General features: G+C 36.3%; 1 protein-coding gene across 2 annotated transcripts; it reads left to right on the forward strand.

Moving 5' to 3' along the window:
• The first annotated feature begins 339 nt into the window (after nucleotides 1-339).
• On the forward strand, nucleotides 340-14,730 carry LOC108670502 (serine incorporator 1). Of its 2 annotated transcripts, XM_018157974.2 has the most exons (13): nucleotides 340-484; nucleotides 5,480-5,644; nucleotides 5,936-6,010; nucleotides 7,414-7,535; nucleotides 8,220-8,298; nucleotides 8,792-8,922; nucleotides 9,195-9,279; nucleotides 9,780-9,902; nucleotides 10,307-10,471; nucleotides 11,118-11,132; nucleotides 11,912-12,056; nucleotides 13,218-13,414; nucleotides 14,146-14,730. In XM_018157974.2, exons 1-13 carry the CDS (start codon nucleotides 449-451, stop codon nucleotides 14,227-14,229), a joined length of 1,422 nt encoding a protein of 473 aa, XP_018013463.1. In that variant the 5' UTR covers nucleotides 340-448; the 3' UTR covers nucleotides 14,230-14,730. The 2 variants fall into 2 exon arrangements, with proteins under 2 accessions (XP_018013463.1, XP_018013464.1); XM_018157975.2 differs by lacking the exon at nucleotides 11,118-11,132 and having other exon boundaries at nucleotides 14,146-14,729.
• Nucleotides 14,731-16,405: the final 1,675 nt, after the last annotated feature.

Consider the following 16,405-nt stretch of genomic DNA (forward strand, 5'->3'; position numbering starts at 1 on the left):
ACAAGTAATGCCAAGATATTAGCAATATACTGATGCGATTCAACCACATACAGGTTTTGCACAAATGGTTCGCATTATTAAATAGCATGGCATCCTAAACCCAAGATCATATTAATCATGAACTGGAATTGAGTCCTGCAAAGAAATTTGTATGAAATTTGAAACATGCTACTTTACCAAAAAAGACAAAAATCATGTTAAAGAGTTTGTATTTAATTTTTTTCAATTATTTTTTTCAAAGTTGCTCATAATCATTTTCTCTTACATGGATCGAACCATGGTTGAACTATAGAACATAGAAGACTTCGGAGGTTGAAGGGTAAAGTTTTAATTTCGGGGTAATAAAAATTGCGTCATAGTTATCAGAATCTAAAAATTACCAGCTGGTCGATTTTGTGTTGTTACACGAAATTGAGTAAATCCTCGTCATCAATAGGTTAAATTAACAATGGGAGCGGTCCTAGGAGCTTGTGGAGCAGCACAGGTAAGGTGGTACGCTACAGCTCTTTGTATTATTTTTTATCAAAAATGTTGATGAAATCAAAACTCGGGTGTCGGGTCATAGCTAGCTACTCATACATGTCCACTCTGTTAAGTGACCCGTAAATATGACAAAAATACTAATAGCATGAAGTTGATATGTATATTTCTACCTTATAATGGCACCTTCCAAATTTATTCAGGCAAAGAGGAGAAAATTGGCCTATTTTACAACACTTCTCTTTAACTTCACTTCTTGTTTGTTTGTCTGTCTGGCTGTCTTTCTGTCTGCTATAAATCTTATAGGCCTAATCGATATTTAACACACTTCTACTGTTCTACCTGTCCAATCGATCTGAAATTTGGCACACTTGCGTAAAGTTGGAGACAATGCATGAATCAATGGACAGAATAAAGAATGTTATAAATTTAAATTTTTTTTCATTATTAGGTACAAAAAAAGTAAAATATAATTTCGTCTGCTACAAATCTTATCTAATCCATATAGCTATGGCACAATTTGACCTGTCCAATTGATCTGAAATTTTGCACAATTGCATAAAGACAGAGAAAATACATGAATCAATTGACAGAATACCTAAATAATTTTGAAAATTTGCAAAATTTTGATAGTAGGGTAAACGTGGTAGGGTAAGCGCGGTATATTCCGACACTTTAAGGACGCATCGAGAAATGAAAAACTATAAAAAAAAACGTATGCGTTACGTAAGTTCTGTTGCCTTCACATTACTCTCAAAACACTTCACTACGCGTCAGCAACAATGAAACGTCACAAAATGTTGCCATATTTATTAAAAAGCCTTTAGAATGGAAACTTACCAAATCCCTATATTCCAACGTCCGTCACTTTGTGTGGCAACATCCGACACGTGGTGAGTCGTATTGCGTCAGCGCTTCAAATTTAACTGATACGTATTGCCGACATCCACGTGTTCGAATTCCGTTTGCTGTGTGAGCTGTATTGGGATACAACACGGCTTTGAATTAGAACACTAACGAATATTGAACACTACTTAGTTACGTTTTAATTAACAGCTATTAGGCTGTTAATTAAGCAAATTTCAATTTTTGTACAAAGCTTTGAACAATCTGTGTGTGTCCAATTCAAGTTGTGTCGGAATTAGTTTTCATGTGTCGAAATCCAACATCTCAACTTAATCATCTATTAATTTATTTACGACTTGAAATCAGCGAATACAAGTATACTTAGCGTAGTCCGGTGTTTTGTGAGTCACGTGAAGCCAACAGAAGTTACGTAACGCATACAGTTTTTTTTATAGTTTTTCATTTCTCGATGCGTCCTTAATGTGTCGGAATATACCGCGTTTACCCTATCTTAAAAAATTTGTGAAAAATTTTTTTTTCAATATTTGAAAATAAAATTAGAAATTCATTGTACATGTGTAACATCCAAGACACTGGATTGTTCAGAAGTGTTGTCTTTAATAAAATACCAATACTTGAAAAAAACTTTGAAAAAAAACATGTTTTTCTTGTGGACTAAAAAGTAGAAAATAAATTATGGCTCGCCCCAAAAAACGTGCCAGGCATATTTATGATGGTTGCAAAAAGCACACAACACAATAATTTTGGAAATTTGATGGTGAACGTACAGCCCGACCCACGTTTTTTGGGGTGAGCCATAATTTATTTTCTACTTTTTAGTCCACAAGATTGCAAGAAAAACATGGTTTTTTAAAATGTTTTTTTAAGTATTTTATTTCTACTTTTTAGTCCACAAGAAAAACGATTAAGACTTGATTAAGTATGACTTGACGTACGTATCGATGATACGCAGCGTCAGCGCCTGCTCGTCTATAACGTCAGCGCCCGCACGTCATACTATATATAAACCCTATACACTATATATATATACTTTACTCAATTAAGCTAATTTAGGTCTCTAATTGCTAGTTTTTATGATTGTATCTGAAATTGTTAGGCGAAAATAGCCTGCATGCCGAATTTCAGATCTCTAGAGCAATCAGAAGTGGGCTAATTTTCATTGTCAATGTTAAAAACAAACAAACGCGAAGCTGAGTAAAGAAAAACATGTTAAAAAGTAATTTTTAAACGCATATTATTTACTTGCAAATTGTAGAGATCAGATATGTAGGTACCTGCAATTTTAGGAAAGTTTTGCCCAATATTCCAGATTGGCATTTGGCACCATGCAACAGGTCAGCATTAAATTTGTGTTTGATAAGAATAGTATGCAAACAAAACTGGCAAGATTAAAAAAGTTTAAATCTGTATCAAGGTTGATTTTTTTTTGCATTAATTCTCCGGACAATGCATGCTTCAAATTAAAATTAGCTAATTAACAATAAATTTCCTACACCAATTTTTGGGAGCAGTATGATTTTTGGAGGTCCTGCAAGGCTGCAGAAATCTTGCTGCTCCAAAAAATGAAAAGTGATTGACAAGCTCTACCATTTACCAGGGCTGGAAAAGTCCTATTTTTTCTGAAATATTGCAGCTCTTACCTATATAGTAGGTATAAGTTATATCATATAGGTAATTTCAGTAGGTATGAAATGTTGCAGCTCTGTCATAAATTTTTGTTTGATTAAAAAAATTGTGGTTTGCACTTTGCAAACATGTTGTTGCATAAACCTTATGATCTTATAACCTTACAATGAATTTGGGACTTCCTAGTCCCCGGTCACTCTGAGTCTGATGCGCTGCCTTTGCTGTCCTCCTTCTCTGAGTTGTTGCTAGGCAGGTCACTCCACCCTCAGGTCCTGGATAAAACGTTGGACGTGTTCTGTCTATTTGCCTTCCTTAGGGCCAGCTGATGCAAGATGTTGTTGCTTGTCACTGGCTGAGGGTAGTTTCCCATTACTGGACAATCCAGGATCTTTCTCAACCAATTGTCCAGTTGTCTGAAATAAAATTTTCAACTTCTGCAATCCGCAGTATATATACTTCGAATGCCCATGCCTCCAGCCAAAATAACATGCAGAACGTAATAACAAGTCAACTCAAAATGTTCCCTCCATGAAGATTGCATAGTTACGGTTACGTCAGAGTGGTCATACTGCATTATCACTTGTTCAGTTGCTGCTTAATTGAAGACAAATGCTAGTGACTGTTTTTTGTATGGGACTTAGTATATGCATGGGACTTTGTAAATAACAAGTTTGTGAGTCATAAATGGCTTTTCACAGCCAAGATATGAAATTCACAGCTTGAAGAAATGGAATCATGGATGGCAAACTCATGAAGCCATGGCTCGAAGAAATGAAAAAACGGCTGGCCAACCCATGAAGCCACGGCTTGAAAAATCCAGTCCTGGCTTGCCAAGTAGATATATTCCATGCCTGCCATCTACCATATTTCATGCTGGTCTATGCTGATAGTCACCATTCACCACATCACTTGAGTTGCTGGCCATCAATAGAAACAATGTACCGTAGTATATAAATTAACAAACCACATTTTCTGAACCAAATCACGATGAAAACTGCTTTGTAGTCATCATGTAGTCCAGGTTGTATACTGTAAATTATGGAAAAGCATCTAAATTATGGAAAAGCATAATGTAGAAAAGCATCTTTTCTAGCTCTACATTATCCAGGGACCAAAAAGCATGGAAAACATCTACCTTTAGGACTGCCATTTCCAGAACCGCAAGATTTCCACCAGATGAATTACCTCCTATCTAATTGTTAACTAAAGTGCATGATCAGTCCGCAAGACTCTGAATGTATTAAAAATTTGTCATGTTGGAGCCGTGAGCTTTTGGAAACAAGTAGGAAAATTCCAATCCTGGGACCAGGTATTTAAAATATCTACCTTTCACTTGATGATTCCTACTTGATGAATTATCTCCTATTTAATTGTTATGAGAAGTGCACACATGGGCCACAAGATTCAAAATTTACTGAAAGTTTGTTATTTTGTAGCTGTAAAATTTCATTTATAAGTAGAAAAATTATCATCCTGCCATCAGCCACCTTGAACTTGAATTGGCATCCAAGCAGTCCATGGCCAATCACAGACTATGGATCTATCAATCAACTCCAACATCATTGTTTGTATCATCTGGACTCAGAATGATTTCATTGCTCGTGCCACTTGCAGAAATTATAATGCATGTATGTCTTTGCTGATCATCAGACATCAGCCAAATAGGTTGTAATGTACCATTGCTACCATATGGCTATTGAACTGTACAAATTGTAGTTCTGAGCACTGACCAGAATTATATGGTGTTTGATGACAAACGATGAGTTGTGTGCAGTTTCTGCTGAATGGCAACTTTTATATGTCATTGATGGTAGTTCAGAAAGTGCATGTATCTCATGAGTCATGGCAGGGATTGAATTCTGAAGTATTTAAGACTGAATCATCCTTCTGTGTTTTGGGCAACATTTTCAAACAATCCTATGATAAAGTAAGATTGATCATGCTATTGCCAACATTAAATTACAGCCATAGTGGCAAACCATAGATTTTTTGGAATTAGTTCATTTTTAATTTCCTTCCCTACTCCAGATTTAACCCAATTTCTTATGTATGATAATGCTGGTTGTCTCCATGATACTTTACTGGTTTACTTAAAGGACTCAAAATTGAACTTGAGGAAGAGTCCAAAAAGTCTATGCAATGACACTATGAATTACACTCTTGCATAGTTAAATTTAGGTTTACCAATGTATATATACACTAATATATATGATTGGGAGTCTAGAAACTGAACTAACATTTTTTTTAATTCTGCTGAATAATTTTTTGGGTGGTGTCAAGGAAGTGACTCAGCTTTATTAATATTAATTAGAATTCTAACCCAACTTTCAACTCAAGTTGCTAGAATTCAAAAAAAGTTTCACATGTCCAATTTTGTCCATTTTATTCTAGTAAAAATTTCACCTCTATATTTTTTCTATATTTATTTGCAGTAATGAAAATATTTCTTAAATGTATATAGTTGCCAGAAATATGATTTAGACCTAAATCAATCTCCTACATACAGCTGGCCATGTGTTGTGGGAGTGCTGCCTGCAGCCTGTGCTGCTCAGTGTGTCCATCATGCAAGAACAGCTCCTCGTCACGCATCATGTATGCCATACTCCTGCTGCTCTCAACCATTGTGGCTTGCATCATGCTCAGCCCTGGCTTGCAGAGCACTCTGGAAAAGGTTGTACATATGTCAACATGCAATCTTAATTAGGATATAAAATAAACTTGTAAGGTAGTATAATCTTAATTAGGATGTTATGTAAAGTTAAAAGTTTACATGTGTGCAGCTGCAGTTATTCATTATTTATCTTATTGTTCAAAAGCTTGAGTTTTAGTAGTTTTCTCTAAGGTTTAAATTAGGCTTCTTATCTGTTTCTAGTTTGCAGTTTCTTCCAGCTCTAATATCAAAATACTATCAAAATTTTCCACTAGATTTTTGGTAATTTTTCCTTTTTGTATTGTGTGGCAGGTTCCTTTTTGTAGCAGTGGTGGGTCATCTTTCATATCAACTGCGGTGGATAAAGTCACTGTTGACTGCTCTGAGGTAAGTTTCATTGATTAATGCTTGCATAATCATTTGCTAAGCTTAACTAAACAGGTTAATTTATAAGAAATTAATGTCTGCCTGTTACATTTCAATAAATGACTTCTTGCTGTTTTCTCCTCATGATTACTTTTTACAACACTTCTCTTTAACTTCACTTCTTTTTTGTCTGTCTGTCTGCTACAAATCTTATAATCGCAATTTAACACACTTCTACTTATCCTATCGATCTGAAATTGAGCACACTTGCGTAAAGTTGTAGACAAATGACAAAATAAATGATTTTAAAAATATATATTTTTTTAATATTAAAAAATTGAAAAAATAATTTTGTCAGCTACAAATCTGATATTTGACACAAATATCAGCTACAAATCTGACTTTTAACTGTCCAATTGATCTGAAATTTTGCACACTTGTGTGAAGTCGGAGGCAATGCATGAATCAATTGACAGAATGAAGAATTTCGAACAAGTTTTTTTATAAATTAAAAGAAAATTGGAAAATTAATTTTCTTAATATTCGAAAATGAAATCAGAAATTCATTGTACAGCTTTATTATTTTAGACACTGGATTCTTAAGAAGTGTTGTCGTTAAAAAGTAATTTTTAAACGTATATTATTATTACAACACTTCTCTTTAACTTCAATTCTTGTTTGTCTGTCTGTCTGTTTGTCTGTCTGTCTGCTACAAATCTTGTAATCAAAATTTAACACACTTCTACTTATCCTATCGATCTGAAATTTTGCCCACTTGTATAAAGTTGGAGACAATGCATGAATCAAATGTCAAAATAAATGATTTTAGAAATTAAAAAAAAAATTTTTTTTTCAATATTAAAAAATTTGAAAAAATAATTTTGTCAGCTACAAATCTTATAACTGATATTTGACACACTTTTACCTGTCTAATTGATCTGAAATTTTGCACACTTGTGTGAAGTCAGAGGCAATGCATGAATCAATTAATAGAATAAATAATTTTGAAAAAATTTATATATCAAAAAAATTTATATATTAAAAAAATTGAAAAATTAATTTTTTTAATATTCGAAAATTAAATGAGAAATTCATGGTACATCTTTAAGATTGGAGACACTGGATTCTCTGGAAGAGTTGTCTTTAAAAAGTAATTTTTAAACGCATATTATGCTATTCATGTGTGATTTTTTGGACTTGTAGATCAAGTGCATAATAGGTACTGGAAAAGGCACAAATTATAGTGTGTTATTATTTACTGCTCTGTATGGTCTGCTATACCTACCATCAGACCATATGCCTAAACTAATTAAATCCTCAAGTATTCCATCAGAAATGATATAAAGCACTGCACTGGTCAGTAGAAAGATTAAGATTTCTCTTTTTGCATGTATTAAATTATAGGTAAATATTTATGTCTGCAGCTTGTTGGATACCTGGCGGTGTACCGAGTTTGTTTTGCCGTGACTCTCTTCTTCGTTGCCATGGCCCTCATCATGATAGGGGTGAAGAGCAGCCGTGACTTCAGAGCTGGCATTCAGAACGGGTCAGTTCTAGTGCCATTAAACCTGCCTCTACTTGTATGAGCACGCCTTCAGGGCATAAATATTGATATGATTAAGTTTGGTCAAGTGTTAGTGCTCAAAGTCAAAGCCAGCATTCAAAATGAGTCGGGCCTTATGGCATTGAACTTGACACCAATAAATAATCACAGGAGCTTAGCATCTATATTAATGAGGAAATATCTTGTAGAATTAACTTTCTAGCAATCATCCAGAATTGTCTACAAATGGCCGTATGTCATTTATGAAATAATGGTATGATTTAGCCTTATGAAAAAGGAGTACGTTAACCTAACCTGAAAAAGCTGACCAAAGGATTTGCATTCAAAGCTGGCTAGGTATATATCAGGGGTTAAGCTGTTGATCAGTTTTAAGTTCCATGACAAATAACAGCACAAATTTGTTCTGCAAGAACTCACTTCAGGCATGCTCTTCCCATGATGTATTGATGCTACTGCCCATTGTTTTGCTGATACTTGTAAAGTTGCTTTTTGAAGCCTTCTAGCCCAGTAGGTGTCATGTTGTGCTTAACAAATTTACTTCTCATTGAGTATCCAATTATTGTGTGAAACTTCCACTATTTACAATTAAATTTGCTACCGTTTCCTTTATAATAATTCTTTGTGTTGATTCATTGAAAATGAAATATTATCATTTAACTGTTTCAGATTCTGGGGCTTGAAGTACCTCATTGTGATTGGTACGATGATAGGAGCTTTCTTCATCCCCCAGGGAACTTTTGGCACAGTGAGTAAATTTTTATTCAATTCACAAATTAGCTAAAAAAACGTCCCTTCTATTATTTTTGGATCATCTGTTATGCAACGTAAATTGCCTTGTAATGTTTTACTTTATTCAACCTCAGATATCCTTGTCCTAATTGTATCAATTTGAATACACTGGGGCCTTCTGAGAGGCTTAATGTGATTTTTTTATCTTCAGAAATTCCTTGTTCTGTTAAACCCAGTACTAACACCTCGGCATAGTAGCAAGGCCTAAGCTGCAACCTAGTGGAAGGCTAGTACTAGTTCATCTAACTTCAGAAATTCGTATTCTACTAAGATCAACATTGGATGTGTGTACTTTAGCCTAATCAAAGGCTTCATGTGATCTACTAGTTCAACTAACCTCAGGAATTCGTTTTCTGATATGATCAGGTTTGGATGTACTTCGGCCTTGTGGAAGGCTACATGTGATCTAGTTCATGTAACATCATAAATTTGTGCTCTTATATGATAAGGTTTGGATGTACTTCGGCCTGGTGGGAGGCTTCATGTTCATCATCATCCAGCTTGTACTCATCATTGACTTTGCTCACTCATGGGCTGAGTCTTGGCTTGAGAAGCTCGAGGAATCCGATGGCAAGGGATGGTTAGTTGTTAAAGCCTTAATTTCTTCTGATTTATTATTGACAATAAAATATTTCCTGTCTTGAAATCAGCCCTGCAAATTATGCAAGTCTTAGCATTCAAGCTTGGAAAATTATTCTGACCCAGCTTATCAAAAAACATAATGCTTGATCTTGTTTGCATACATAATTTTCCTTTTTTTGGTAGGTTGTGTCAAAATGGTTAATAGTTGAAGAATATCAAATTGATGTGATATAACATTCAAACTTGAAAGTTTGTCGTTTTCTCGTTAAGGTACTGCGCTCTGCTGTCAGCTACCTTCTTCAACTACGCTGCCTCAATCACAGCTGTCGCTCTCTTCTTTGTTTACTACACCACGGTGAGTGTAGAGTTGTTCTCTTCTTTGTTTACTACACCGCGGTGAGTGGAGAGTTGCTCTCTTCTTTGTTTACTACACCACGGTGAGTGGAGAGTTGCTCTCTTCTTTGTTTACTACTCCGCGGTGAGTGTAGAGTTGTTCTCTTCTCTGTTTACTACACCACGGTGAGTGTAGAGTTGCTCTCTTCTTTGTTTACTACACCACGGTGAGTGAGGTGAGTGGAGAGTTGCTCTCTTCTTTGTTTACTACACCACGGTGAGTGGAGAGTTCGATGCTAGGTTACCAAACATGATTGATGTCAAAATGAATTACTTAGAAATAATTGCCTATATTTTCATGGTATTCTTGCTATTTTCAATTTTTCCATCACTTGTAATAATAAATCGATCAACATTTGATCAGTAGAAACGAGTTGTGTTCGTCGTATGAAATTAGTTGAGGAATAATTTATTCTTGTATATTTTTATTACCGAGTATGAGTTGAATTTATTTACCTACAGACCAACGACTGCGCCCTCCACAAGTTGTTCATCTCACTGAACCTAATCTTCTGCGTGATCATCAGCGCCGTGAGCATCCATCCTAAGGTGCAGGAGCACCAACCACGCTCAGGCCTGCTACAGGTAACTCAGGGTAGAAAGTAACTGCCAGAAAATTAAAAATAAAACTTCTAAGAAAACGTTGGAAAATGAGCGGTGTTATAGAAGATCTGTGTGTGAAATAAAGGGCTGATTCAATATTCAATTTTCAGGAGCTGTTGTGAAAATTGATCATTTGCTTTGCTTAGTTTGATAGTCACTGATCTTCAACAATGAATGCAATCATTCTCATTTTGCATGCATTAAATTACAGAACAACAAGTTCAAGAAGTGTTGAGGATATAGTGTTTTATAAACTGCAGAACCTCTTCAACGAATGAATTCTTATAATGAATTACTGTATTTAAGTCACGAGTCACTATATATATTGTAATACTAGTAAGATAAAAACCTATGAAAAGTTGCTTAAGTGGTACTATGCGTTGCAGGCATCAGTGATCACGCTGTACACGATGTACCTGACGTGGTCAGCCATGAGCAACTCACCGATGCGTCAGTGCAAGCCAGACTGGCAGTCCGTCATCAGTGGAGGCCCCGCTCATGGCGGCGTTGAGGGCAGCGGTGCAGGCTCACTAGACGACGACGATGATGACGTGAGCCATCCTGTCTAGAATTCTTCGTCTTTTATAATTCACATTGTAATACTTAATCATTTTAATACTTCATAAATATTTCAATCTATGATACTTTAATCAGGATTTAATCTTCATTATAATTATTCAACTACGTGATTATTTTGTATATAATACTTCAGCATTATCTATACTTGATCAGTATGATGCCAAATCAGTATTCCGTATTCATGACTTGTCATGGTGCTTGAACAGCTTGATGATCACGCCCGCTGAAGTCGTTCTCTAAGTTATTACATTATACTCTGCGTGATTGAATACGATGTACGACGCAGAAACAACGCCCCTTACTGTAGGGTTTCCTCTATTTTCTGTGGTTCATCTCGCGTGGTTCTGATGTTAATGACTCGCTAAATTCAAATGGATTGTCAGGTCATGAGAGATTGAATCGCTGCTAGGTCGTGTTCTGATCGAAATCATTGATATTTATTGTCCGATTAGATTGTAAGCACGCGAATTATTGACATTTTTTGATTGCCTAGTTGAATATATAGGTAATTTATAGTGCTCAAACTTTTCTTGCTAGTCACTTTCTTTCCTATCATTTGTGTCAATCGTCTCTTTTCTTTCCGTTTCTTCGTCTATCTTCTGTCTGGCGCTCCCCCAGGACAAACCTGATTTCGTAAGTAGAATGTATAAATTTTGTTTTCACTTGATCCTTATATTAAAGAATTTAATCACCAGTTTTCTATTCACTCTTATTTTTAATCTCAATTCTTCTTGGTCTTTTAAAACTTAACTGGTTACTTATTTTTTCTGTCTTTGTGTAACTTGTTTTTAATAATTTTAATTTAGAATACTAGTGACTTCATTACCTAACAGGAACGGGATTTTTGTATTATCCTCTGACTGGTTAACAATTTCTGTAGTGCATGTTCTGAGCCTTCGTTCGCCTATGATCGTTTCGCAAAACAAGATTTGCTTGAAATACAGGCTCAATTAATCCACCTATACATTTTCTTAGTAACTTGCTTCCTCTAACATTACAGTGTATCTTCCACAATCAAATTTCCTATCTTCACATACGACGAGTATTTAGCACAAATTATTATTCAATATTATTCAATGCATCGTGTTAATATTCCATTATTACTTTAACGAACGGGCTCCTTAAGTACTGTATCATGCTGGTCCACCTAAAATTTGCGTCCTTATCATGTTCGAGCGGTTTGTTTCTTCAAAAAATTACCAAACTTTAGTAAGAAAAAATAGATTCCGTCATCTTCCATGGACTTCTTGTCACATTTTCTCATCCCTTGTAAGCCGTTTTGCATCTGCGAGCTTGATGTTAATAAATTTTGAATATATTCTTAAAAAGTATGTATACACAATACTTATCGCGATATTATAAGCAATAAACGTGTCGATCGCTTGTATTTTGACAAATGTGAATTCCTACAGACCCGTCCAAGATTCGATGGTGAGTCCATCGTCTCGCTGATCCTGTGGTTCCTGTGTGTCATGTATTCTTCCATCCGAACTGCCACCAACAGCCAGACGTCAAAACTCACCGGATCAGACAAAGTTCTCCTTAAGGAAGATAATGGTGAGCGGACTTTCTTCAAGCTTGGAAATTATTGTTGCGGTGAAATATTTAGCGTCGTCAAAACTCACTGGATCGGACAAAGTTCTCCTCAAGGAAGATAATGGTGAGCAGACTTTCTTCAAGCTTGGATAACTGTTGCGGTGCAATCTTTGGCGTCGAGAAGGCCCGAAGTCGTAAATTGAGAAGTCTAGTCGCCGTGGCTTGCGTCTAAAATGTTGGCTTCCTCTTTCTGATGCGTGGACCGCTAGCTTCAGGTTTTCCTGTAAAGAATGGGTAACTTGGCTGTATATGAACGATAAAGAGAAACAATTTTTTCACTATCGCTGAAAACTTGAAATAAGGCTAAAAAGCCTTACAATTACCAAATGATAATTGCAGGGGTATGTGCCTAAAACTCACTTGATCGTACGACTGTATATGTGATGCAAAGCAGTCAAGAAGAGCTGCGTAGTTGCACGGACTGCGTCGTACCGCCGGCGACAAAGCGCATAGGCAGTCTATTCAGATGGAATTTTTAAAATGAGGCGCCGGATCATAGGCAGTCTATTCAGATGGAATTTTTAAAATGAGGCGCGGGATCACGGGGAGCGATCCCGCCGGTAATGGTTCCCGCCAGAGTGGCGGGAAAACTGAAATGTCTTTTGCTCTGTAGTCCAAGGCATCTCGAAGCTCACACGTGGTAGACTCTTAGATCAATCCGTCTTCTTAATGAATCTGAAACAAATAACAGGATTACTTGAGTATTGTGGAAATTATTCAACTTTTTATGAGCTCTGTTTTTTTTGTGTCACCCTGTATTAACTCATTTGGTGTTCTCTTTTTGTCTTTTTTCCGGTGCTGGAAAGAATCAGAACCATTTGTCTTATGTTTTGTCTTCTTATACATAACGCATTCTGAGAATAAAATCAATCAGAATCGTGGCGAGCAAACGGTAAGGAGGGTGATCATGCTTGCTAATATGTCTCCCTTAGTCTTCTGCGATAAAAAAAAAGTTGTGCTTATGTTTAACCTGCTGGCTGATTCAACTATTTTATGGAATTGAACTGTTCAATTTATTTGAAATTTGTTTACCAGTTCTCTTAACAAATTTTGCTTGACTGTATGTTATCGTTTTGTTGAACTTGAAAGGTCATTTCCTAAGATATGTTTACTTGATGGCAGCCGCGAGTGACCCCGAGGCAGGAGAAGGCCATCACGTGTGGGACAACGAGACAGACGGAGTGGCTTACTCCTGGTCCTTCTTCCACGTGATGTTCGCCCTCGCCACCCTCTACGTCATGATGACGCTCACCAGCTGGTTCTCCCCCAGCACCGACATCACCGACGTCAGCAGCAACATGGCTGCCGTCTGGGTCAAGGTGAGATATGTGCCCCACCAGATGTCGAGATATGTGCCCCCTGCACCAGTATTTTTTCGTCCAAAAATTATTACAGATTTGAAAAATTCAGGAATAGCATTTTGTTTTGATCAATAATTAAAATGGAAACAAAAACCACTAATGGTGTTCGTAATTCATTACCTACACTCAGCAAAAATTGTGTATTCGACCTTAAGAAAACCCCTCGATCCTTTTAAATTGTGGCGATGTCAAGACTTTTCATATCGCAGCAATAATTCACTTTTTTAATTTGTAAAGAATTGATTTAAATTGGACGAAATTTCTTGTGTAGTGGTAGCGACTATACACCATTTTCTGTTTGAGGACTTCTATATAGTACAAGATGTGTGCTGAATTTAGTGCAGCCGAATGCGCTACCACGACACAGAAAGCTGACTCTTTATTTACCCAGCCATAACACCCCTCCAATCTTTAAGTAAATTTTTCGTTATGAAGCAGGCACTTCAATTTATTTTTCGTTCTTTTATTTTGGATAATAGATTGTCTTTTGAAAGATTAGTTTCTATTAGTTAGCTATTAGTATTCACTGTATTATCATTCAATTATTCAACTACTATGATTTTAGTCCGTATTCTGTGCTAAAAAGTTTAGCCTATCAATTACCCTCAATTTCTCATATATTCATGAGGTATCATTTATATATTCGATTAATTTTTTCATCATTGCTAATATCTTATGCCTCACAACAGATCGTGTCGAGCTGGATGTGCCTGGCGCTGTACGTGTGGACGCTCGTGGCGCCGTGTGTGCTCACGGACCGCGACTTCAGTTAAACACAACGGACGATGTGGCCATAATTGCTCCATGCTCTTTGTGCGCCAGGGCCATTATTGCTCCATGCTCTTGGTGCGTCAGGGCCTTGATATGCTCCATGCTCTTGGTGCGTCAGGGCCTTGATATGCTCCATGCTCTTTGTGCGTCAGGGCCTTGATATGCTCTTTGTGCGTCAGGGCCATTATTGCTCCATGCTCTTTGTGCGTCAAGGCCGTGATATGCTCCATGCTCTTGGTGCGTCAGGTTCCTCAATTCGCAATAAAAGCTGCGGTTTTTGCTGAGGCCTGGTACTTCTTTGGTAAGGATTACTCTCTTCTGAATATCAGGCTCGCTACTATTAACAAAATCATCGATGGTCTGTGTTGAATAAAATTAGGATTTACTCTATAGTTGACTGGGAAATATTGGCGTAATAGTTGTAGAGGCTTTTGTCCTGATGGAATCGGTAGTTGAAGTTACCTAAACCATACTTTCAAAACTCACTAAATGAATGTAAGTACTTACGCTCTATTTTCTTGTCTATGATAGGTGGATTTTGCTTGAAAGGCCGTCAATGATTGGCTGATAAACTTACGATCTCTCTTTTTTTTTTTTTTTTTTTTTGAAAGGATACTTTCTGGCTTTTGATTGATTTTGAAGGTTAAAATATTCTGATGAAATCGGTGCAGTGTGTTCATTTAAATTTTGTTCACCTTCTTCAACTCAATACATAGTCACAGCCATTGCAGTAGACTGAAAAAAGCCTGCGTGTACATTTTCAACGTTTACAGTTATCTACATTAATGTTATAGTGTATTTTTGATCGTGTTTTAGTGTCGTGTAGTGAATTTATCGCTTAAGCTACCTTGGTGGCTCCTGCTTTGGAATGCGCCGAAGTTTTATTTCATCGATTTCTTCTCAGACAAGTACTTTCATAGAACACAGCCTAGTAAAAAGCACTACACTCAACGATAACTAAAGCATTTATTGCTTATCCAAGTTCAGTATATTTGAGCTGAGAGAGCTCAGTGATTTTTGTGAGTTTTGGGATAAGCTTAAGGTTTTTCAATCTGTGATCTTATGCTTTAAAGAACTGAATCGGTTTTTCTGTCCAATAATCGTAGCTTATTCTTGTGAATGCTGCATCATAGCTGAAAACACAATTTAGCTTATTTATTATTAATTATTTATCAGACGAAAATAGTCGTACGTTTTAGACCTCACTACGTGTACAAAAAGACCCTTGTCACATCTCCAGCCCTCATCAATTTATTGCAGTGCAAAACAGCAAGTTAGGGAAGTGGCAGACTTCTTGGCACGAGAACTAAATTTGTGTCTATGTTAATTTTGAACATTCCGTAATTTGTGACACTCAATTTCGCAGTTCCATCACAAAGTGGCAGTTCATGGTCGCGCTATTTTATGAAGGTTCACGATAAGATATATTTTATAATAGTTGACAACACTCTAGTGTGGTGACGTAAAATAATAGATTTACATAGTTGCAGTACCTACTCATGCCATTGTTTTCGCGTTAGCATTTAGTTGTAATTAGATGCTATTGATTGTAAGGCTCCTGACAAGTGTTGGTGGAAAAGCTCGTCCTATTATATGCTTGTCATGCATTAAATCAGATTAGCTATGGAAATTAGGGGTTCCATTCAACTTGAAGGAAGAATCGTCACTGCTTGTATTCAGAGCAAAATATCGAGCCGTAACCAGACCTAATCGATATATTTTTCTAGGTTGAATTGTCAAAGAGTCAAACAAATGGAACGCTTGCGTCTATTGCATGGTGTTGCACTTAAATTCCTTGAACCTATTTTTCTTCACTAATTTGTGAGAAATCCGAATAGTTGCACATCATGCAACCAATTATTATTTTTTTTTTTTGCTCTGTAATGTAGGCCTAGTGAGTTGCATCTTCGCTATATATATATACTCTTCGTAATGTAGCATTGGGCTATAAAAATCGTAGAATTTGCTGTTGACATGCAATAATGATGTAAGTGTACTCCAAAGCAGTAAATTGGCATGCCATCCATTTTTTATCGTTACTACCTTACTTATATTTCAGACAAATCGGACCGTATGATTGTCTTGTCAAAAAATAATTTTTCTGTAAAGTCAACAAGTTGCCGGCGAGAATAAATACGATATGCATTGTTTCGGTTAGGTACAACAATATACGGCCTT

Source organism: Hyalella azteca, unplaced genomic scaffold (assembly GCF_000764305.2).
Source record: "Hyalella azteca isolate HAZT.00-mixed unplaced genomic scaffold, Hazt_2.0.2 contig15124, whole genome shotgun sequence".
Taxonomy (NCBI): Eukaryota; Metazoa; Arthropoda; class Malacostraca; order Amphipoda; family Hyalellidae; genus Hyalella; species Hyalella azteca.

Excerpts from the sequence above, each read along its gene's own strand:
- LOC108670502 (XM_018157974.2), top strand. The coding sequence starts at position 449 with ATGGGAGCGGTCCTAGGAGCTTGTGGAGCAGCACAG. Across the intron at positions 485-5,479 it reads GAGCTTGTGGAGCAGCACAG|CTGGCCATGTGTTGTGGGAG; the intron begins GTAAGGTGGTAC and ends TCCTACATACAG. Across the intron at positions 13,415-14,145 it reads TGGCTGCCGTCTGGGTCAAG|ATCGTGTCGAGCTGGATGTG; the intron begins GTGAGATATGTG and ends GCCTCACAACAG.